This window comes from Passer montanus, unplaced genomic scaffold (assembly GCF_014805655.1).
Source record: "Passer montanus isolate IOZ18808 unplaced genomic scaffold, ASM1480565v1 scaffold48, whole genome shotgun sequence".
Classification (NCBI taxonomy): domain Eukaryota; kingdom Metazoa; phylum Chordata; class Aves; order Passeriformes; family Passeridae; genus Passer; species Passer montanus.
In genome coordinates this window covers 60,558-85,106 of record NW_024369707.1, presented here as the reverse complement: position 1 = coordinate 85,106, position 24,549 = coordinate 60,558, and the positions used below count along the sequence as shown (strand labels likewise).

The 24,549-nt window shown below is 37.3% G+C and overlaps 1 protein-coding gene across 5 annotated transcripts in view; it reads right to left on the bottom strand.

Annotated features, from left to right (window-relative positions):
* Positions 1-24,157, bottom strand: part of OPA1 (OPA1 mitochondrial dynamin like GTPase) — a 50,148-nt gene extending 25,991 nt beyond the window's left edge. The window contains exons 1-21 of one of the 5 annotated variants that reach the window (XM_039722290.1): positions 24,004-24,157; positions 21,048-21,366; positions 20,651-20,747; positions 19,324-19,431; positions 18,073-18,126; positions 17,154-17,221; positions 12,424-12,522; positions 8,331-8,384; positions 7,168-7,272; positions 6,163-6,249; positions 5,191-5,304; positions 4,784-4,864; positions 4,306-4,380; positions 3,911-3,982; positions 3,675-3,774; positions 3,011-3,141; positions 2,404-2,476; positions 2,240-2,312; positions 1,374-1,489; positions 698-762; positions 30-106 (exon numbers count right to left, since the gene is read on the bottom strand). In XM_039722290.1, the coding sequence (XP_039578224.1) occupies positions 30-106; positions 698-762; positions 1,374-1,489; positions 2,240-2,312; positions 2,404-2,476; positions 3,011-3,141; positions 3,675-3,774; positions 3,911-3,982; positions 4,306-4,380; positions 4,784-4,864; positions 5,191-5,304; positions 6,163-6,249; positions 7,168-7,272; positions 8,331-8,384; positions 12,424-12,522; positions 17,154-17,221; positions 18,073-18,126; positions 19,324-19,431; positions 20,651-20,747; positions 21,048-21,366; positions 24,004-24,032 (1,997 nt within the window). In that variant the 5' untranslated portion in view covers positions 24,033-24,157. The remainder of the gene's footprint in view (positions 1-29; positions 107-697; positions 763-1,373; positions 1,490-2,239; positions 2,313-2,403; positions 2,477-3,010; positions 3,142-3,674; positions 3,775-3,910; positions 3,983-4,305; positions 4,381-4,783; positions 4,865-5,190; positions 5,305-6,162; positions 6,250-7,167; positions 7,273-8,330; positions 8,385-12,423; positions 12,523-17,153; positions 17,222-18,072; positions 18,127-19,323; positions 19,432-20,650; positions 20,748-21,047; positions 21,367-24,003) is intronic. The other 4 variants (XM_039722291.1, XM_039722293.1, XM_039722292.1 and 1 more) reach the window with 4 other exon arrangements.
* Positions 24,158-24,549: the final 392 nt, after the last annotated feature.

The following is a 24,549-nucleotide window of genomic DNA, read 5'->3' as shown; positions in this document are numbered from 1 at the left end:
AAAAAAGAAAAAAGAAAAAATTACTGTACCAGTGCTTTGGGGTGACCTGAGTCAAACTTATGACTTCATCAAGAATCTCATTCTTTGCTTTCTCAAACAGTTCATTCTGTGCAAAAGGAAATAATAACATTAAGTGTAGTTTGATCATGTCTCCATACAAAAGGTAAAAAAATTCAAGACCTTTTCCTTAAGACTTTTAAGCATCAAATGATGCCTCCTGGTCATGTTCTGAACAACGTGTGTGCATATCATCAGCTGCCCTGGTTTACCATACATCTTCCCCACCATCTCTTGCATGCCTCTGTCCATGCATGGTATTTCAATATTCAGGATCTCTATAAAAGAATTACAACATGAGATCCCAATTGTTTTGTTACTATGTCTAATAGACCAGGGAATGTAACTTCTCTTTGCCAGTTCTACCATGATCACAAAGAAACACTCATCTGTCCCTGGAGGCAAGTTAGGTCAGGTAACTGCATACTAGATGAGTGAAGGACTTAAGTGCTGAAGCACCACAATTTTGAAGAACAGTATTTCCTTCCCCTACAATAATTTACACTGTCCTAACATTCTGAAATGTCAGTACTTTATGTTAACTTTAAGAAACCTTCACAAATGAAATTAAAAGGCGTAAGTTTAGATTCATAGTCTTCAACCCTTCACAGCACACAGTAACAGCAGTAGTGTAATTTACCCTGTCAAGCTCTCGCAGCCGGGGGTAATTGTTCTTCCATTCCGTCTCAAGATTGAAACGTGTGGCTGCAAAAATCAGAAACAGGGCCTTGTTTTTTTAATTGTCCATAAGCACTTCATGACTACCTCAGAAGTTCAGCAGGTCTTAAAACTGCAACAAATGTTGCTTATGAAAAACTCTCCAAGAACTTTAAGTCTGTCTGCAAATGAGCAGAATTTTTTCCTGTCTATGCCAAGATACTCTGTCTACGAATTGCAGAACTCATGCATTTAAAAAGCACAATGGAGTAAATCAGCTTCCAGCTCTTCACAAATCAGCCCTGCCCTGGCTGACCAGATGGTACCTTTATATAGGAAGCCATTTTAAACATCTTAATCCAGTGGAAGAACTGTGTTTTGCCCATAAAAAACCACCCAACTTGATTTTTATTTTTCATTGTTTTTTACTCCTTTGGTTTTTAGAGTAAGTGATACTTTGCAACATAAATTCCTTTCTTTAGTTTTTTTCTAGAAATTACCTGGGGCAATTATCAATTAATGGGAAATTTTAATAATAAAAATGTACAAAACAATTGCCCAAGCATGCTGGCAGAATAGTATTATATGCACACAGAAGAATTAACTGTTTAACAGCAAGTTGCTATTTCCCCCTTTTTTTTTTTTCAAAACACATTTACCTTTAAAAGCATCTGCTTGCTGCTCCACAGACTCTCTCACCATTTTCCAAAAGCAGTCTGACACAGCAAGACTCAAGTTCTTGGTTGTTACCTGATGTGCTTTCAGCATACTTGTCCTGTAAAGTAAGACAGCCAGAGGAAGTTCTCTGCCTACCTATACTTTCAGGCCCCCATTTTCTGCTCTCTAGAATAAAACTTTCCTTCTCAGAGCAGAAAATAAAATGTAACTGTGTACTTAACCCAAATTCCAGTCTCTTCCTCTCAAATACTCAGTGCAAATCATCACCAAAGGAGAAAAAGCCCCAAAACAAAACATAGGAACAAAAAGCCCCACCCTAAATAAGTTTTTATTCTAGAGGTTGCAGTGCAGGTACTACAGTCCCAAAGATCATGTATTGTACTTTCCTGAAGAACACCAGCCTGTGAAATCAAATCTCCACTCAGTGAGCTTCCCTCAGAGCACACAAACTAACCCTTTGAATACAACACAGTCACACCAAGAGAAGTTTAGAGACACTAAAACTCACTTTTGGGCTGGATTTACTCCTCTCAGCTCTAAGTGCTTAGACAGGCTGAAACTTAGTTCTTGTAGAGCTGATGGAGAGACACACAAACCTTGGAAGAGTGGCCCAGAACTGCAGTGGAATCAGCTGCTGCCTGAAGATGCCTGTCGGTCTCCACTGACTTAGAGCAAGCATTAGGAAACCAGGATAAATTGGTCACCTCAACATGATACTTAATTTAAGCATATTAAATCTCAATTAGTGTTTCCACATTGCAATGCTTTTAAATTCCACATGAAAAACTGATGCTAGCATTTACCAACACAGGCTCATTTTAACAAAAAGAATAAAATAGCAACATACTTTAAAAGCTTCGAATTTTGGAAAAATTCCTCTTCATATTCTTTGATAGATTCAATGCTTTCACTGCTGTTTCCTGCAGAAAGAAAAGAGTGCTGCAACAGTTCCATTTAGACAGCTTTCTGGGCTACCAAGGACAAAATAAGCAGAGCTAGAGCTCTCTTTACCTTTTCCAGTAACAACTGCAAAATAACCCAAAGCTTTCATTGGGAAGAGTTTGCCTTCAATGATTTGCTGGATCTATGAAAATAAAGGATTAAAAAAACCATCATGAACTTTGCACAGAGACATTCTTTCCTTCAGCACAGTTTAAGGCCAGCTCTAGTCAAAGCTATACATAGACTACAGCAGGAAGCAGTTTGTCATGGGACTATGAGTTCTACTGAGATTGAAAACAAAACAAATGAAAAAAAAAAAGGCATAAGTCTAATAAGGCATAACACAGCAGAGCACAAAACACAACAAAACTGCCTATATCAGAATATCCTTAGCCTTTTTGGGAAATGGAACTTGCTCAGGTCACCTTCATGAAAGGAATCAGTATTATAGCAAGCTGAGACTGAAGTCCCACAGCTAATCACTAAAAGCAAAGCCTGAGAGAGAACAAAACAACAACCACCCAAAAAAATCATAGTGAATACAGAAATAAGCACTCAGAATTATCTAGAACACACAGTTCAGGTCTAATATCTCAGCCAACATCTCAAGTATTTTACCATGTGTGACTTCATCCAGCACAACGTGAGAAAAAGAGTTTCACCAGTTTGGACTCACCCTGTTTGGACTAGCCACATTTTTCTCTGCAAGATCAACCTTAGTCAACACAAATATTGTCCTTTTTCCTTGGGGATCCATTTGGCTGACTAAGTCTGTGACAATACTGCGTTCTGCATCCACTGACCCATCTAAAACAAATACAAAGTTTATTTTAGGGACTATGTAATCTAACACACAGTACGGAAAACACAGTAGCCATCATCAAGTAAGTTTCATGTTACAAATTTAACCCCATAAAAGTAGACTCATGTTCAATTTTTGGATACACATAGTGGAAAAACTGCTTTGTTCCCAGAATCAAAACAAAGCAGTTTGTTGTAGTTCTGTAAGTTTTCAACAAGTACCAGCTTACTGAAAATATTCAACATTATATTATATTCAATATTATTGCATGCTACCTCCAAAAACACTTCTGTGGAAAACTTGGATTTTATTATTACCATCATACTTCTTTAATGCTAAAAAAACTCTAAGCAAAAAGTTGCTTTTGTCACAAATTTTGCACAGATTGCCTTAATTTATAAACAGATATTCCACAGCATGCTGTTTTGTACACTACACAAATCATCACAAAAGGAAAAATACAATCAGAACAGACTCCAGAGTAACATATGAGCCATGATTAAAAACACAAATGGATAACTGTTTAGACTCTTAGTACCTTGAATACAGAGGATGATGGCATTAGGATTCTGCATGTAGGCTTTGCTGATGCTAAAGATAGTTTCTTTTGTATCTGGAGCCATACCTGATGTCACAGTCTTTAATATGCATATGGAGATAAATATTTGAAGAAAAACAAAGAAAAAAAGTTAAAAACCTCCCAACAGCTCACGTGCTCATCAATAACACTACTTCATTCACATGTCTTCATCTTTCTAGTTATTGCATACTCACACTAATGACTCCAGGTAAATCAACCAATACCATTCTCTGCAAACCAGGACCTTTCACACTTAAGGAGATGGTCTGTGAAAAAAAATTGAAATTAGAAGTTTATACACCATCTGCTTTGAAAATAGTTACACAGACAAACACACATGTATAAAACTATATGAACACATTTACACACATATGTTTTATTCAGCAACAACCCATCATTTTAAATAGGAAGTACAACTTTTAATGCAGGTATAAATGCAGTATTAAAACTGATTTTAACAGTCCAAATACACTTTGTATACTGCAAAATACAAAGCATATGCAGACTGGATTCATCACAGTCCCCCAGTTGAAGAACTCTTCCAAAACACATACACATACAGATATTTACCATATTTGAAAAGCCTTACCTCAGTGCTAACAGTGCACCCTTCTTTCACACTATTTCTCATTCTGATTTCTATTTCATTTCTCAAAGCTGCAAGCTGTTACAAGAAAAGCAAAATATCAAACCGAAAACTCTTTATAACTGTGACAGATGAAAAATTGCCCACAGAGAAAAACACTTTTAGTTAGAGATGAAGATCTCCGTTTACAAGTATTATTTCAGATGCATGTTTAGTAAGTCTGGCAAATGGGGAGGGCACTAAATGACAGTTTAACTGCAGATCCCTTCATGCTTCAGAAAGTGTCTTGGCACAAGGACCACACAACATTTTAGCCACTTCAGCACCAGCCAAAGAGATAATTTAATAGCTAATACAATGCCCTGCCCCACTAAACATCTGTCACTCTAATTAAACAGGGGCTTAGAGATCATAGAGATACAAAATTATTCAGACAATCAGCAGAAGTCTCATTAACTTCCAGTCACTTTATTATACTTACATCCTCCTCTTTGGTCAGATCAAACTCCCGAGAGCTGTCTTTGAATAAAGCCACATGGTGGGGACCTTCACTAAGGGTCACCTAAATGTTAAAAGCTTTAATGAGAAAGTGTAACAAATCTAACAGAGAGAAACATGAGAAGTACATGGCATGTGTACACTTCCCTCTGTAGATACACAATTATAGGTAATGTTCTTTTAGCACAAAATTACTAAATGGTACTGCTACTACTCACACAGTACACATGGATCATATACTGATCTGCAGAGCTTCTGCCACTGGCTGAAACAACTCCCTTGCTTACAGGCCATTTTATAAACCTATGTCCATGTATGCTTCAATCAATGTCATAATCAGAGGTAGAACCTTACAGCAAATGCTGATTCAGAGATAAGGATGTTTCTTACCTTGACGGGGGAACGCGTCATCATCTCCCCAGAGCCTCGAGGGAATATGCGGGCCTGGGCGATCATTTCTAACACGCTGGTTTTTCCTGCACTTTGGTCTCCAACCACCACCACCTTAAGTGAAAGTTTAAACAGCATTGGCTTTTGGAAGGATATCTTGGAAGTTTAAACAAAAGCTGACTAGGAAGACGTACATCTGTATCAACACCAGCTGTATTCTGCTTGATAATAAATGTATGGGTATAAAGATGGAATTTTTGAAGAAATACTAAATTGTAGTCAAGCAAAACAATTGACTTGTGCTTAAGACAGCACAGTGCACAAAGCATCCTGCCAGGGCATCTAGTGAAGAAAGGGAGGGCTTGTTGCTCTTGTGGCAGGCAACTCTTCTCTTGCACAAAATCCTTTCAGTAGGCAAAACGCTACTCATCTAGTAGATGCCGCTTCTGCCTGGAAAGAGCTGAATCCTGAGTTTCTCCATCCTAGTGGCTTCATATAGAAGCTACCAATGCTACAAGTGGTTGTGCAAGGAGGAAGCATTCCTGGCTCTCTCCTACACCAGCAACTAGGCTAACCCTCTCCCAAATCCCCCCCAACAGCAGCATGCTGTGGGGAGATGGACAGGGCACCTTACTCACTCAGCTCCACTCACACACAGTGGGAAACAACGAACATTTTACAAAGCTGAGGATGGGGTGCATGGACTGGAACGATTTAAAATGAAAAGCTGAGCCCAGCAGCAGTAACTGAATCTGGACAGGGTTTATCAAAGAGCCAAAACTGCCTTAGCTAGTTAAATTTGTTATTTTCAATCTCATTGCTTTTAAAATGAAATACATGTCTTAAGAAAAAAGGTGGAGTTACAAGAAAATAGCCTAGCACTAACTCTGGATTATTCTGGAATATAATGAAATGCTCTACTTAACTGCAAAACTGGTGTTTCAGTAGAAATCACTGAACTTATCTACTTACTCGAGGTAGGTGATCTTGAGTGTTATAACTGGCATCATAATCAGACAGGATGTCAAGTACTTCAGAATACATATCAATCAAGGACTTCTACAAAAAAAAGTAGAGAGAAAACACAGACAAATAAGACAACAAAGCTTTCAGACTACTTCTTTTGTAAATTTGTGTGAAAATGTTTTTACTTTCTCCTGATGGTTTGAAACCACAGCTGTCCATAGTGCACCACAGATCTTTGTTCTATGAAATACAGTACCAAGTAAAGTCTCTCCTTGACTCCTGTGGGTGAAGGAGGAAAACGAGAGCTCCTATGTCCCAGCATAAGAGAACAACTGAGTGCAAACTTCACAGCTTTCAAGTTAAACTAAATTGAGTTTCTTCCATTAAAAATCTAGACTTAATTAGTTTGATGAACAATTAACATTAACAAGGATATAGAGTTATCAGTCTTACTCTGCACAAGTAGGATTCATCTTTCAGTTCCCAGAGGAAAGAACAAGATCCATACTGATGGATCCATACAAATGACACAGAGAAGCAGAAAACATCAATTTTTAGAATGCTCAGGATCTTGGTAGACAAAAACAAAAGCCAGTCTCACTGGATTTTTACAGTCATTAAATGATGTTCCCTGACCCCGTAACTTACTCTACCAAACTCAGTGAGACCCATGACAAAGCACTATCAGACTGTGTGTGCAAGAAGAGTTGGAAGCAAGATTATCCAAAATACAGTGAAGGTACATGAAAAAACCAAGCCACATTTCCACATCACTTCGGTAAGTTATTTAGTTAGACATGGTCACCCCTTTGTGTTTTTCAATTGAAGCCACTTCCACAAGTTATATAGTTAAAAAATAAAGGATGTATAAAGTCCTGATGACTCAAAAATTAACAGAGGTATCTCAAAACAAATGTTAGAAGTTTATACATGAATTAACAAATGCAATTTAGAATAGCATAATGGAAAATATGGTGTAACTGTATTTCAATGCAGTTTTGTAACACATACCTTTAATTTCCTCTGATGAATTCCCTTGTCATCTCTTTGCAGTACCAATTTTCTCAATTCTTTGTTTTCCTTCTCTAATCGCTCAAGCATTCTTTGGTATTTGAGCTATAAAAAGTAGTACAAACACATTTGTGTAATCATGGACATAACAGATTCATGTGAGCAAAGTTTTACCTATGAAAAACTTATAATCCTTCAGGCAGCTCTTTCAAATATAGAAACCTTCATAATCACTATTTATTAAGAATACAAGGTCACCCAGAGAAGACTGTTAGAATTACTTTTTTTTTGCAATGCAACTCTTTTGCTTCAGAAGTTTTTGTAAGAGCACACTGTTCAAATTTCAGGACACAAAGATCAATATTAAAGCATCTTAAGGATCATTTTTAAAGAAGCTACACATATAGAACCAGACAGAAATCAGTGTCAGTGGGAACTGGCCATTCAATCAAAATGGGGCTTCAGTGTAAATGTGCAAGCCTTGTTTAGATCCTTTCTTCAGCATAAAACCTCAGATGGAGACAACTGTACCAGCTTAGCCCTGTTTAGCAGATTGCAGTAGTACTCTGAACATGAGAGATGTATATAGTTTTGACTTCTACTCTGAAAATATTTTTCTACAATGCGGAAATGTATTTGACCTGAGTGTACTTAAAAAAATCCCACCAAACAAATTTCAATATGTTATAAAAAAAAGGTAAGTAATAAATGCACTTGAAACTAGCAAATATATCATGAAGTTAGGAAAGCCCTAAAAAACAATGTAGCTGAGCAAAAGAGCCAATCAATTTAGAAGCCTGCAGATAAAAGATTAATTGTACATTAATGTGAGCAAGAAAACCAAAACATTGACAAATATGACTAATGTGCATCATCCCTGAAAATATCTAGCTTACAAATAACTAGTTCTGTCTTGCTAATCAAGACGAGATTAAAACTTGGCTGGAATGAGGTCTTGCATTCTGTAAGTCATTCTCAGAGAAGAACAGACTAGACTGACCTTTGCTCTGTGCCAACACAAGGAACTCAGCATTGATACATTCAGGGACTGAAAAAAGCACTGCATTTTTAGCAAATATACTTCAGGTGTGCTTTTGTCTAGTAAATCAGAGTCTGCTGCATATAAATCACTACTCAAGGCATCAATAACTCAGAAAAGTCACCTGAGTGCGTAATAGTTCTTCTTGAAGTTGATCAATCTTCTCTTTGTCAGAAACCTACAAAGAAAAATAATCATGGCTACCATGGCTTGTTTAGTTTAAGCACTGTAAGTAATCAAATTATGAAATGAAAGTTTCATTCCACATAAGAAAAGTGACTTGACATGCATTTTACAGCAAGTAAAATTCTTCAATTAGCATCTGAAATTTAAAGCTGATGGAATGCCCCATCTGCAACAGGAGCTTTACATCAAAGAATTGACTGAATTTCAGTACATGCAAATGTAAAAATTAACCCTTCAAGACTTAATACTGGGAAAATTATTTAAGGAAAAGCAGCTTCATATGGTGCTGAGATTTCTGGCCACCAAACTAAATGTAATTTTAGTGGGCAAACTCTCAGGATCTTGTACATCCACTTTCTGATTTAGCACCATCTTAATGTGATAAAATCACTAAACACCTGCTTGCTACCTTCAGGTGAGTATTACTATTTATGAATATTCAGACGCATTCTTGTTTCATATTTGTTTGTCAGAACTCCAAATGTGCTACGCAACTTTATACATTTTAGATACGGAGGACAGTCTTGAAGGGTTATTTCAGAATTATTTCAATTACATTAAAACTGGAAAAATTAGGATATTCTAGTACAAGAGATCTTGAGATTCAAGAAATTAATGTAATAAGATCAAGCACTAAGAAACATTCTAAGCCAAATGTTCCTAAAATGAGTTCATCAAGATGCAGTAAACAGTTATTTTAAACAATCCCTTTTTAATAACACAATGACAAAAAGCATTAATGATGGAATACAAATTCTTATGATGTAAATATTTAGATACAACAAAATCTAATGGTTGCCTGATGAAATATTCAATTCAGAAAAAATGATAACCTAAACAATTACTGAGTGTGTCAATATTTAAATAAAGTTCACATGATAAAGCCCATGAGACACCTACAACTCAAGCTGGCTTCAAATGAGAAAGAGCATATTATCTAATATGTAGAGGACAGCTGTTATTTAGACATAAATTAATTCCATTACTAAAACTTCACAACAGTTGTTACAGATGAAACAGGAATATAATCCACAAGTATTCATTAGCGTTAATATCATTGAGCTGTTAAGCCTGAAGAATTGTGTCTGCACTTTACAGAAAGAAATCCAAGCTGACACTTCCATCTTATTGCCATTATTTTCTTTCATAAAGAGCAAAGACAAAATGCTGTAAATTAACTTTTCATTGCTGTTAATTAGTTCACTGGTAGCAAAAGTGCATCAGAAACAGGGTTAGTTGAACAGAGGACTTGATGCATGCAGCCACAAGCTGCTATATGTAAATAAACATTTACATATACACACACCTTCAACACCTCAGAAATATAAGAGGAAAATAAAAACAGGAGGCAAAGAGAATGATGTGCAGAGCCAAAAGAAAGAAAATTTAGGAAAGAAAAGTAAAACAAAGTGTTTCCATGTGCTGCAGACTTTCAAAGGAGGTAACATTTTCCTTCTCTCTGCTGTTCTCAAAGGACTTGTGGGGCCATGATGCACCTCTGAAGTGCTCCCCTACAGACACCTCCAACCATGGGCACTGTCTGTGTGGGCTGATGCTTCTGTTCCACACAGAAAGCCAAAATATTGCACAGTCTCATATTGCAAGATCTGAAGTAAAGCATTACCTAGCACTAGATGACTAATTCTAACAAGGACTTTAGGTAAGTTATGTCAAAACCACAGACAGCTCTAGAATGATGTCTTTGCCTCAGTGCTTGGTGCAGGTGTGATTTCAATGTTAGTACATACAGTATTTTGAATATGTGGACCATAATATTGCTAGAAATTTTAAAGTTGCCAATAAAAAATAAAATATCAATTTGAAGTACTAACAGTCACACAAGACTGATTTCTGATTTCTATCCCCTCAAAAAAAAAATCAACTACTAAAGTATGTTTATATAGGTACATGAGCATTTGTTTAAACCAGATCAATATGGTTTGTAACTCAAGTTCTTTCCCCATTGCCACCGTAAGCAATTATGAGAAAAGAATGCTGGAGACTTATTTTTAATCAAGGGCCCTTGCACACAGATATCTGTTCACTGCAAATAATTTTAAACTGATTATGTGCAGAACTACAACAATTTCCAATAATTTAAATGAAAATATTAAGGCCCAGGCAAAATGCATTCAAGCAGCCATGCAGAGCGCAGTTGTAAACAATTTCACTGCTAAATATTTAACAGGCTGCCCAAAAAAATAAAAATCAACAAGATAAGATTAAATTTTTGGGTTTAGTATCTTCTCCTGATTGTGAGATGGTTTGTACTGTTAGTCAATTTACAACTGCAGTAGATTTAATACTAAGTAAATTAACTAAAACAGATAAATATGCAAGTAAATTGGGCAACAAAACTTTCAAGAACAGAAATAAAAATATCACGTTTTATTATAGACATGCAAGCAAGACAACTCAGTTAAAACATTAAAAAGATAGTTTATGCCCTGTCAGAAGGGCCTGCAATGGCTTATTTTAATGACAGTCACAATTTGTTCTTCCAAAAGAGAATGTGGATCAATAATTGGATTCTTTGACCCATATCCTCATATCAAGGTATTAAAGAAAATAGTTTACCATCTCTTACAAATTGATTCAAACATAAAAGTTAGTGTGACAAACAAGACTCATTCTTTGTCTTAAGGCATGTATGCCCAACAGCACATTGAATGCTAAGTGAAAATCTTCCATCTGCAAAGGAAGGTAGATCTTCAATCCTCTGAAAACACAATACTAGCTACGGAGGGCAGGATAACATTTACAAAGACAGCCCTTGCAGTTTCTTCACAGCTTGGGAATTGTGGAACTAGTTGCAACAAAATACTAACAAAGTAGAATCTCAATCATAAACAAATGTTGTATCAAGCTCATTTTTTTTTCCTGAATGTGTTTATTAGGCTGATAAATTTTTATATATCAAATATTGTGTTGGTTTACCAGCAATTTTTACAAGTTCATACATTTTATTATTACTTCACTCTATTATTCCACACTCTCGCTCTCTCAATAAACTGTATACAATCTGACAAGGAAGCTTGTAACTCTAAACCATATAAAATAATATGGCAAGAAAGTAAAACATTGAAGTACTACTATACTTTCAGAGAACACGGATTTTCCTCTGTTGATGGACTAAAAAGCATGACAATTACAGCTATGCAAATATGTCTGAAAGTTTTAAATTTAAATTCATATTTAGTTCATTTATCTTTCTGTGGGATATATCTTCAGATGTACAGAAGATCAAGTTCTGTATTCAGTGCTCAATTCCAAAGCTGCTGAAAAGTATGACTAATCAGAAAGCTTTTAAGGAGACACAAAAGCAGCCAACAAAGCAATGTGGTCAAGAATTACAGATTGCAACAGATCAGACAACTAAAACATCCCAATTTAAGAGGATTTCCAATCAGCCATATAATAATTAACAAAATGATCAGAGCTTAAATTAAATATATAAAGAGAAGTACAGATGTTCAACAAGCGCAACAAATCAGTAAAAATTCTGCTTTAAGATGGAAAACAGACAAGGGACTACTGCTGATGAATATACAGTAGATACTGTTACTATCAGCAGTATTCAATTGTCTGTCTAGCAAAATTATTACTAAGGAGCTGCTGTCATTTTCAGATTGGCAACAGTATAAAGCAGGGGAGAAAAACTTCCAGAGATATATTCCCTGCAAATAGCTACACTCTTACAAGACAGAGCTACCAGAAACAAGCAACAGTAAACAGGTTTGACATTAATTCATGTACTTTCCTTAAGTGTAATTTTAGTGTATGAACTTTAAATAACAGTTCTTATAGAGGCAGAGATAATACAATTTCAAAGTGACACAAAGTACCTGGTTTGCTTTTAACATCATGCTTTAAATGCAACTTGGTTAAACTGAAACAGGACTACACATCTGTAGTGAAGTTGGCCAATTACTTGCATCCATGATTCAATTAGTTAGATTTTTCTACTCAAATGCAGAGCTGAAGTATTGGATTAGAGTGAGTGCAGAACATATCGTCCCTTAAGGCATCACCTTTCGCTTCTGCTGGGAAGAGAAGCCAGCGGCTCTGCGCGCTTCCTCTTCGTGCTGCTGGATTTGCTGCTGTAACAGAATGAGCTCCCCAAGCAGGCCCTGCCGTGAGTTTGTAACAAAAAGGAGAGGAAAAATTTGGGGTGTAAGGAGAACAAAGTTAAACCAAAAGGCATGACAAAGACAGATGAAAAACATGATGAATGGGTCAATTCAAATGCAAGTGGAATTTCATTAGCAAGATCTCTTGCTAGCTGGAGTGGATAGAGCCAGCAGAACCATGCATTTTACAATTCCAGGTAGAACAAAGCAACCAACATTTAGCTACATTGTACAATTATACTGAACTTTAAGTAAGCATCTAAATATTTTAAAAATTCCATCTATAACTACCCCAGCTTTAAAATATTATCGAACTGTTCAGTTCAGCTTTGTCAACAGAAGTTCTGTGGGGTATTTTTGCTTTGTTTTTATTCCTAGCAACCTACAGACACAGTTTATAAAAAGATTCTTTTTGGCCGGTACTTAACTTTCTAAAACCAGCAGAAGAAAAATAGTTTCTTGAGCATAAAAAAAAGAAAAAGCTCCCTCTCCACTTCTGTAACACACTGCGATTTAAATTCATGCTGTCATAACCCTTCCTGATCATTCCAAAAATCCCTAAACTTGATGCTTATTCTTTTACTCATTCAGCATTTCCACAAAGCTTAGTTCTCTCTTCATGCCAAACAATCCTATAATGGTGAGCTGTCTTTCAAAATTGGTTGAGAAATATTGTGCCAGCCTCTACCAGAAGCTTATTAACTGTTTATTTCAGAGAATGCAGAGAAGAATATTAATGAATTATTTAAATAAAGCTCTTTAAAAAAATATTACATCCTCTAAGAAAACATTCAGTGAAATTAAATGTTTCAAAAATGTACTTCGGGAATCAAAACAAGCTCTGAAACAGAACTTTGGTGTAAGAATTCAAGACATCCATCATCAAGGTATACATTTGTTGCATGAAATACACACACAGGCATGTACACATAAGGATAAACAACACAAGAGAATGGATAAAAGGACAGACACAATCAAATGACCAAATAGAAACATTTGTTAAACAGTGATTTGTATAATTTGAAGCACAGAAAAATCTTCTTTCATTTTACTGCACCACTTTCATATTTAATAAATGCCTCTAATGCCAGACTACCAAATGCACTAAAACTGAGCCAGGAACTCAGACAAAAGATTTCATTCCTACACAGCAGCAAGGAGAGGAAGCCTCATGGCTACATTTAGTATTAGAAAAACAATAATTGTATTTTGCAGACAAGGAAACTCTTGGTATGACCCAACACATTCCCTTTAAACATTATGCTATGGGTCCAAAAATACACGAAAAAACACTGAACAAAGTCTGCCATGAAGGCCTTTCAGCATTTAAACAGGAAATGTAACAGAAGTTTGAAGTCATCAAATCTAATTATTTAACTAGCAATTCCTTTCAAAGACATCTGGTAATCATGTGACTCCTATTCCACAATAAAGTATGAGAAGAATAATTTTCAACTACAGTCACACCATTTAATAAAATATTCAAATTTAAAAATTATGTCATTTAAAAGACTTCTCTGATAGATACAAAGAAGATAATGTTACAAACAATAATCACATTATTTCCTTTATATTTTAGATCTTAGTTTACTGTTTTAGATTAAAAAACAAATTAATATAAAAAAAATTAAGACTCTTAAATAGCACAGAACTATACACACAGCACCCCAGCTGGCATAAACCAAGACACAAACAAAAATATTTATATCTCTCTGTCATAGGACACGATCACTGCATGTCCCCTTCACCAAAATCAATCTGTCCTTTAAAGAATTTTTGCTAGAAAAATCAACACGAATCAATTAATGTGATTTCAAAAATCAAGTTCTTTACAACCATTATATTATTCTTTTCATTGTCAAAGAAACAATGTAAAGGGTAGGGAATAACAGGAGTTAAAAGACTGCAGTAGTTGACATATTGGGACAAACCTTGACATTATTACTGTGCATTCTTTAAACTTCTCCCACCCCCTATTATCTTGTATCAATAGTTAATACACTGTAGTGCAGCTGAGTATGACTCTCTCTTTAATTTAAAAGGAAGGAGTGAAAATGACAAGATAGGTAAAGAGGTCAATTTTTAAGAATTTGAATAAATGTAACAGTTTTATCCAGAGCATTTCTAACATGAAACTGGAAATTAAGTTGGGAATATAATAGCACTCTTAATAAAACAGAGGCAATTATGGAACTTTATTGCATAAGTTGCAAGGAAGAACAAAACAAAAAACAAATGTTTAAAAAAAACCAAAGCAAGTGAGTGACAGTCCTTACTCGTCTCTCACTCTCCAGCAGCAGCTGTGGTCAGGAGCTGTGGGATATTGTGCACCTCCTTACACCAACTGAAGGTGACCCAGTGCAGGCTGAGTGAGACAATCACACACTGCAACTGCTGCAGGGAGCAGCAGGGTCTTCATGGCTTGAGAAGGAACCAAAGAACCAGAGCAGAGAAAGGACTCTAAGTCCCACACCAAGACCTGAGTCACAGTTTTCAATCCAACTCCATCACAGCTATAATGACCGTATGTTTTCCTTAATGGTAAAGGCGAAGCTTGGAATTTGTCTGCTTTAAGAGGAAACTATTTCTTAAAGAAAATTTTCCTGGAGACAGACAATAGTGCAAGATAACCTAAGAAAGTAACATAGCTGTTTCAAGTAGAAGCCTCAACTAGTTCCTCACTTACAATACAGTACTTTCACTTCACTAGTTTTGGTAACTATGTTCGCTCTTCTTTCTCCCAGAACAAAATTTCAGATAAAGAGAGATTTAGATGCCACATATTTAAACTACTCATCTGAACACTCCAGTAATTTTAGTTTAATTCTGTTGTAAAAATACTCTACTTTTTACATTAAATGAGAGATCATAAGATAAACACATTAGCTGACAAGAAGCAGTACAGCCTGATTTGGTGTTTAGGACATCTTTCACTCTTGTAAAGTTACTTTGCAAAACAACTGGTTTCTCACTCAGTCTACTTGAAGCTTTTAGAGACCTGTGTAAGGATCACATCCTGTAACAATTGTATAGAAAATTCCTCCAAACAGATAATTGCTAGATTTATCAGTTACTAATCTCTTCACAACAAAACAAAGAAAACCAGCTCATCAGGCACATTTAGTATCGTACTACAGCACCCATACAATCACTTTATGAACCCATACACTTACAGTTCTTAAACTAGCATTGGCTGGCAGCGAATGCAAAAAGGCCATCTTATCCATTGTCACAAAAATAGTAATTTTGCCTGCCAACAAACTTGGTGATTATGCTCTGTTAGGTATTCATATGTGCCTAGTCTGAAATATTCTGTCCAAACTGATCATATTAATTAGAAAATTAACAGTTTCTTATCAGATATAATCATTAGACCAGACAAAATTTTCTTAATCATATTAATTTAATCTGGTGATATTTTCCACATCACAGTCAAAGTTAAAATGCAGATATCACTGCACCCAAAACAACCACAGGATCGCAACAAGTTTTAATGATATTACTAATATTCAACAAAAGTGTAAGCTATTTCAATCATCAGAGACAATAAACTATGATGGCCACTTCTTCACAAATCAATAGTAAAGTATTTTTTATGTTTTGTACAGTGAAACCTGTGCAAAGCAATCACTCTGGAGAAAAATATAGACAGTTTACAGACAAAGGGGAAATAAAAAGCTCATACAAACTTAAGTCTCATATAAAAATCCATCACTTTCTACAGGGGGAAGAATGGCTGTAAGATCTGAGCTTTGTACATGTTTCACTATGTTACCATGCAGAATTAACATAGAATAAATGTATACATGCCTGCATATACAGAAAAGTTGTTTATGGAAAAGCCCCAGTTATAGCTCAGAAAATTTCAGTTCAAAAATAACTATATGATAATTTACAAATTCCCTGGTATGTATTGTTTTCCTTCCATTTTTGTAAAACAATTTTTAAAAGCAGACACAGAAAAAATAAAAAGCCTTTAAAGAATGAGCAATATGACAATTTAGGAATTTAATAGAAATGTTCATGAAAACAAAAAAATAAACTTCACCTTCTTGACTTCAAGAAAAAAAGCGCTAAAACTTGAGGTTATCAAAATACAGTAACATTTTTTTCCAGCAAATAGCAACAAAATATGAGGTATGCTTTATCTAGATAAAGAAAGTAAAAAACAGACTACTTTAAGAAATGAAAATTCTTTAAGGCAGAAATTCTTAAGTAAGAATTAAAACTCTGAAAATGTCAACAGAAATGAGTCTGCAAGCAGAAATGCTTAAAAATAATGTTACACCTAAACCAACTTGAGTAATAAGTTATAAACTCAAGTGCCATGGAGACCATGCCCTGAAAAACTGCAAATGTACATACAATTACATTCTTATTACAGACCAATTTTCTTAAATGCAATTACTAAACATTTTCATGTCTGCCTTGTATTTCCTTACACCAAAATGGTTATTATGCCTGCAATACTTTTATACACAAAAAGCAGTAATGGATACTGAACTAATATTCAACAATAAATGATTTTCAAGCTGCTTCAAATGAACTTCTGCAATGGGCTACTGATGCACTTTCAAACATTTAAATACCTGTTTATAGAGACATTTTCAGGTTTGCAAGTGAGTAATTACCTTCTTAAACTGTTTGTCATTGTCATATCCCTGGTCAGTAGCCCGGAATGCTGTTTCTCCTGGAGAACCTAGGACACAATTACACAAACTAATAATAAGATGCAAAAGGCACTTAAAAATTCTCCAACGACTGTCACTAGAAAATTAAAGCTTCAACCCCTATGAGTTAGTAATTCAATAATCTTTGAAGTTCCTATAAAAAAAATTCATCTCAAGAAACTGAAGAAGAAAATCAGTTTAAAATTCATCTGAAAATTTTGTATCTAGTTTATGACTCAGACTAATTATATCACAAGGGAGCAGGGAGCTTCAGTTAGACTATAAAAATATTGTAGAATTAGTTTTTGAGAAAGACAGAAGGATAATACAAAATCCACTGATGTTACTGTAATGAGAAAAAAAAAATCATATTGTAATGACAGGTTTTGAAAAGAAGCTTCTGGAACAAGCTTGAAATAAAAAGCATCTGCTAAGGACTGTGGCAGAGATGAACAGGTGAATGGTTGGTATATTCTCACAGGGGAGGACCTAGGCTAGGGCAGGAAAAGGTTCTTCTCCCAGAGGGTGTCTGGGCACTAGAACAGGCTCCCCAGGGAAGTGGTCACAGCACCAAGCCTGGCAGAGCTCAACAAGCTTTGGACATCTCTCTCAGGCACATGGTGGGATTTCTAGGATATCCCTGAGAAAGGCCAGGAGCTGGACTTGATGATCCTGATGGGTCCCTTCCAACTCAGCATATTCAGTGATTCTGTGATTCTATTAAGTATTTTAAAAATAGTTGGATAGTATTTATAAATACATATTGAGTTGCTGTAAATACTTGTATTTATATTGATATTCACTTCTCTTAGTATAGTAGTGCTTTAAGAGTTTGCTGTAAAAAGGCAGTTTAAGGGCAGGAAAAAGGGCTTTTACACACCTAACAACAGAAGTAGATCAGAAGCTCCTATGACTTCACTAACCAAATTGTAACCTGTGAAAAATCAGCAGAAGAGGGGAAATAAAAATTATAAACACAAAACAAAATGCAAGATAAAGATGAGGGATCTTTGTTTCATTTGGAGGACCACACAATCATAAATGGCCACTATGCCAGTGTATGATAACAAGGAATAGGCAACATTTCACTATCGGTCAATAACAACACCATTTGAAACTGTTAAAATTTTAAACAGCCAAAATACATAGGAGATTGTCATCTACTTGTCACTCTGCTGAACTTGGCCCCTACTTAGATTCTTGCTGCATTTATAAGATTAATAAATTACATCTGCCATTGACAGTATTTCAAAGAAACAAAACCACGCTTCTTACATACACTGATATGGAAATATTTTCAAACACACCGAGAACAATGAAATAACCCCTCACAGAATCTTTCATGAGTACAGATTTATGAGGTTTCATAATTACTAAGGTATATAATACAAATAGTCTTGCAGTTTATTATAAGAATGAATGAAGATTTGAGCTGTGTTAATTAACAAGTCAGATCTGATGATCAAATCTAATTGTTCTCAGTTTTAAAAAGCCCCATGATAGAAATGTCTCATTTAAGTCTGATAAAACCTGAAAAACATTAAGCCTCCTACTGCCTGGACACATTGAATAGACAAAGCATCCCCAAGCCTCTTCTGCAGGATTTAGAACTCACCTGCTCCTTTGAAACACTGCCCCACCTAACCTAAATCTCCAAGAAAGTTTTCCTGGGTCCATGGCCAGATGGAAAACATCATTCAACCCAGAATACCTTTGTTACAAATCCCCTATTTCACACGCTTGCAACATTAAGAACATTTGCTCTTAATAATCCAACTCTTTTCTCCTGTAGCAGCTGTGATATTGCTGCTGTCCAGTGGCATTCTCACAAAGTTCTAGCTGGACATATCCAGCTTCTCTGACTCACTGAAAAATTGAGCTTTCAAGCTGAAGAAGCTGAAGCTGAATAGAAGTTTTCTATTCAATTTCATATTACACTTTTCTGCTCTTGCTACTAGAATTCTTGCTTTTAAAAACACATTACACTTACCTGTGTCCACAACTCTTTCAGAAGAGATATTCAATGCAAATACAAACTGCTTTGTTTTAGCATCTAAGGACATACCTACACCCTCATCATCAAATATGTTCAGCTTTTGAAATTAAAACTTAGCTAAAAATTTGTTCTCACCAGGAGAAAGAAATCCTTTCAGTGAAGCGAGGCTCTCTCCAATCTTGTCAAAGTCAGGCATAAGTTTGGCAAGGTCATCTGCATCAGGGAGGGCTTTGAGAAGTTTTTCTAGGAAAACAGTACAACAGTTAGTGAGTTGGGCTTTTTTTCTATTATTTTTGGGAGAAAAAAGGCTTAGGCTATAAAACCTAGCAACTGTTCCAGGATAGGACTTAATTTTTTTTTTTTAAACAAGTTTGAAGAAGTTTCTTTCCACCTGCACCTCCCCCCACTACTGTTGGGAAAGACTAGCAGATCTGAAAAAGCACTTGCTTTTTTAGACTTTGAACTTCCTGATAAGTTAGCTGCTCAGGTACTTTACAATTGCTGAAAACTTATTGCTACATTTTACCACATTTCATACATTATGCTTTCCCATACTTTGTAATATTTTAAATGGATGTTTTAAAATTATGTGAAACTGTAACTATGCTCATGTCTTGAATCTTTTTAAGAAAAGCTTACTTTTCAATTTCATAAACAATTCAATTTTGTGATCCTTAAAAGTAAAAATCATTACCTTTAAAGTACTATAAAAATGTAGTGTCCATTTGCAGTAAGACAAGAAAAACTTGTATCAGTTTTCAATCTCTGCATTTATCTATGCAATTCTCACACAGCATCGAGGTTGGAACTAAAAATCTCTAAGGTCCCTCCCAATCCAAAGCATTCTATGATTTTATGCAGCAAAATCTTCATAGAGATGATTATTTTTTTTAAAAAAAAGATCACAACATTTCTACTCTGCATATAAAATATAAGTCAGTGTTTTATTTTCAGATTTCTGTCTTTCATCTAAAAATGCACAAGAGCCTCTACTGCAACCTGAAGGCTCAGGAAAGCAAGTCTCTATTTTTCATTTTCTTCTGTATCTTCAAGGTAATTTTGTGGATAGGCAGGTTCACTATTCTGCATTTTCAACTGGTCTTTTACTCACACATATTTTTTTACTATCTACTTATATCTTCACTTGTAAGTCAATCATATAGAAAGCAAAAACTTTCTGCATAATACTACCAAAACCTGTGTGAGTCCCCTTGATCACACTGCAGCTCTCCTTTCTGGGAGACTAATGGGACTATATGGCTACACAGAGCTTAAGTTCTTCTTACAAACACACTGACACAAATGCTTTGGTGAAACACACATCAAACTCCAAAAATAAAAGTCCCCTCAAATTACACCTGAAAAGCCACTCCTGGAGTGAGGCCCTGAGGACCTACACTCCTATGTTTAAGTTTTACACATGCCAATCTTTAGACAGAGCAACATCATGGCTTTGTGATACCGAAGTCAACAAGTTCATCAAGCTCCCAGATGAAGTCAGGAACAATCCATTTATAGTCCTCGAGATCTGGCATCATGTCCTTCCACTGCTCATATGTCTAACAGAGAAAGAAAAAAATCATGGCAGAAATAGAAAAAGAAATGTACATAAAGTGTATGAGCAACTACTACCTACACATAAAACATACTAACCCACCATCTTTAGATATGAGTGGTACTTTGATCTTTTAAGTTCTATAGCAGTTTCCTAAAAAATGTTTTCCATATTCACTCATCTTTATTATCATCAGTTAACCAAGCAATGGCATCCCATATTTTTGTGCTATAACAAGAACTTCTGTTCTGAAGTATGTAATAGCAAAGACAAAATGCAAGAAGTAACTTCCACAGATAAATACCTTCTTAGCTGTGTAGCCACCTCCTACTGCAGATCCTAAGATGAGATAGCGAACTCTGAGAAGCCTGGAGGCTAATCTGGCCAGCCAAAAGTTCCTGTGGGACTGGTAGCCATGTTTTACATTTAAAAGTTTTGTTTTGTGAAGGGGAAGACGATTCAGAGAAGAGAACTGCTGAAGGGATATCCTTAAGGGAGGTCTCTGGAACTTTGCACTTGGATAGTGGGGATGATGTATACTCCGGGAAACAAGATGCAGGTTTTGAAGAGGTGATTTTCTCTTTATTCCACAGCTGCTGTTTGCTAGACTCCGGCAGATGACACTGAAAGAAAGAAAGAAAAACTTCAACTGATTTCTTCAACACACCATTAACTCAAACACCTCTTTAGAAGCAATCCACATTACATTTCAGCTGGTTACAGATCATCTTATTCCATCGCCTTGAATCCACAATTCCCAGCTGCTACTGCTGTGCTTATGAGGAAAATAAGCTGCAAACCTTGTTAATGGGCACAGTATTCCTAGTGGTTACAGACACAGAACCTTAACTACAAATGCTGAGGTCTGTTATGGATTACATTTAACTTTCAAACTTCAATGGGCAAGTAACATGTGTGGTAAAGCACTGCTTGGGCTAAGAGCCCACAAGAGACTTCCACCATACAGGAAAACAGTTTGGCCTGTCTTATTCTCTCAATGAACTTTTAAAGAACATTAACTTATACAGGATTTCCAAATTAAAAAAAAAAATTAAAAATTATTTGCAGAATACATTTGTCCTACTTAGGCCAAGCATGTGCTTAATGACATCTTTCAGTTCCTTTCACTTGCTGTGGTTCTAGGATTACAGATTCTGGTTTTGTCTTGGGTCATGCACAGACAAGATTGGTTCTGGAGGTGGCTGCACCATGTGCATTGATGCTTTCACAAAGGAATTCAGATTTAAGAGGGAAAAGTCTGCAAGACTTGGCTCTGAAAGCAGAGCTCAGCCATGAAAAGCACATGTTAAAACATGGGAGCCCAGTCAATCCTGCCTATGTTATGCAAACACGTGGTCTGGAATCAAACTTGTGTACTTTTGATTACACTATCTGCACACTGCAACGGTTTGAGGCGATGTTGGTAGTTTAGGGAAAAGACAACTGCTCTGAAAAAAGTAATTTCTTCTGCAATTTTCTGGATGTACCATCATATCAGAATGGTAAATATTAAATCAATTAGTGAATGCAAAATATATGTGAAATTACAGGCTTGAAATTTTAAAAGTTGAAATGAAACCTTGTCCTTTGATGCTTTTTTCAGGGTTTTCAATATTATCAAGTGCATTTATTTCCAAATAGGACAAATAAAAAAAGAAGTGTTTCATATCACTGAAATGGCAATTTACTAATCCCACAATCCTAAAATTAACAAAATTAAGAGATTTTAACAAAAACAAGTGAATCATACTTAGTGGAAGATATTAGAGCACTTTCTAATAACATGCTTTATGATCTATACAGTTCTTTGTCTCAGGACTGTCAATGTACTAGAGATGACAGGCATGTTCTTAATGTCCAAAGAAGTGAAAGACTGCCATAAAAAGACTTTTAATCCAGAAACTGAGCTTTTGGAAGATAGGTTAAAAATCAGAATTCAGACAGTTTTCTCTCTTAAAGACCAATTTTGCCAATGATGTCAGTTTGGGAATTTCCAGGGACTGCTCTGCAAGTCCTCTCTCCTAAGTCAGTATGGCTGTGAAGGACACCCTCTGCTGCTATACCAAATTATCTCTGCAAGGCTGGGCTTTGGCCATATGAAACTTAGAACCCAGAAAGAGATTAACAAGCAGGAACAGAACAATTCCTGAACCAGCAAAGCATTTCTCTCTTGGACATGGAATTACAAAAGGCTCAGCAATTAACTACAAAGAGAAGCAATAAAAAAGTGCCTCTACATGCTTAAATTCCCAGTTTAGAAGACAGGTTTTCAAAGCAGGGTGTGACAAGCCTGTGTGAAGCATGCCAGTGACTGGGCTGTTCATGGTTTTGTTTTGCAGTCATTACCAATTCACAGATATTTATTATTTTCAGCAGAGACCATGTGGTAGCACATACTACAGCAGTCACTCCTCAATATTCATCTCCACCTGGGCTAAAGGCATTTTGTGCAATATTATGGAACTTTCTCCTCTGTGATTTTTCTTTTAGGACACATTGTGTTTTACAGCATTGTCTGTGTGCTTAAAGTGAAGGGAAAATTGAATTCCATTAAAGTTGTCTGGCAAAACCTCAATCCACAACTTCCTTTTGAGTGTTATTGCATATTTCAAACTCAGCTGCTTCACCTGCACATCTGAAATCTTAGAATTCATCAAAACCCCCACTACCCCTCCATCACACCAAAACTTCCATCTTCTATTTCCTCCCTCCTGCTGCTGCTAAGTCTCCTGATGAATACTGACCAAAAAATCACCTGGAGATCTTCAATGAAAAGCACAGATTGAAAAGGGTGGCAGAACAATGCTATTAAATTAAGCACTAGACAACACTTATTTTCCCACTGCTGCCCCAAACAGGGGTCGGAACTAGACTGTCTCCACGTTCCCCTTCCACCCCAAACCATTCCGTGATTGTGAAATCTGCCAAGGAACATGGTGCCGTTATCCTCCCGTCACTGTCACTGCTCCAGCCGGGAATGCTGCACCAGAACGGTGGAAAACAAGCGGGACACGAGGCAGCTGCTGGCAGGGACAACGCCTGGACACGAACGCGGCCCGAGCTCCCCAGGGCCCGAACGCGGCAGAAGCAGCCCCCTCCCACATGCACGGCCTCCCCCGCTCCCAGGGGAGCTGGAGGGTGGGCGAGTGCCCAGCCCGGGGCCCCCAGGCTGCCGCCCGCAGCAGCCCCAGGCCCAGCCCTGCGCCACTCACACCGCACCCCAACCCGCTGTGCTGCGCCGCCGGGGGCTGTCCGCTTACCAAGCCGCCGCCACCCGCGTCCGCCACATGGTAAGGGCCGGGGGGGAGCGGAGCGGCCCGGGGGGAGCGGAGCGGAGCGGCCCGGGAGCCGCAGGAGCGCGGCCGCGCTGAGGGCAAGGGCAGCGGCAGCCGCTTCCGGGCACCGCGGTCCGCGCGGCCCGCCCCGCCGGAAACCGCGACCTACCGCGCCAAGGTTCCGGGCTCGGCTGCGGAGAAGGAGGGAGGGTTTAGACGGAGCACCGCGGGGGCTGGTCGGCCGGGAGCGGAGAAACGGGGAGGGCTGGATCTGTAATGCCGGGATCAGGGAGCCCGCACCGGGGTCAGGGAGCCCTCACACTCGGATCAGGGGTCCCTCACCGGGGTCATGGAGCCCTCACACTGGGACCGTGGTTCCTTCACGTCGGGCTCATGGATCCCTCACACCGTGCCCCCCTCACACCGTGCCCCCCTCACAGCCCCGTGTGGCCTCGGGGCCTCGCCCCTGTGCCCCGGCTGCTCTCGGCACCCAGCGGGCCCGCCCTAGAGGGTGCTGAGGCCAGCCCGGCC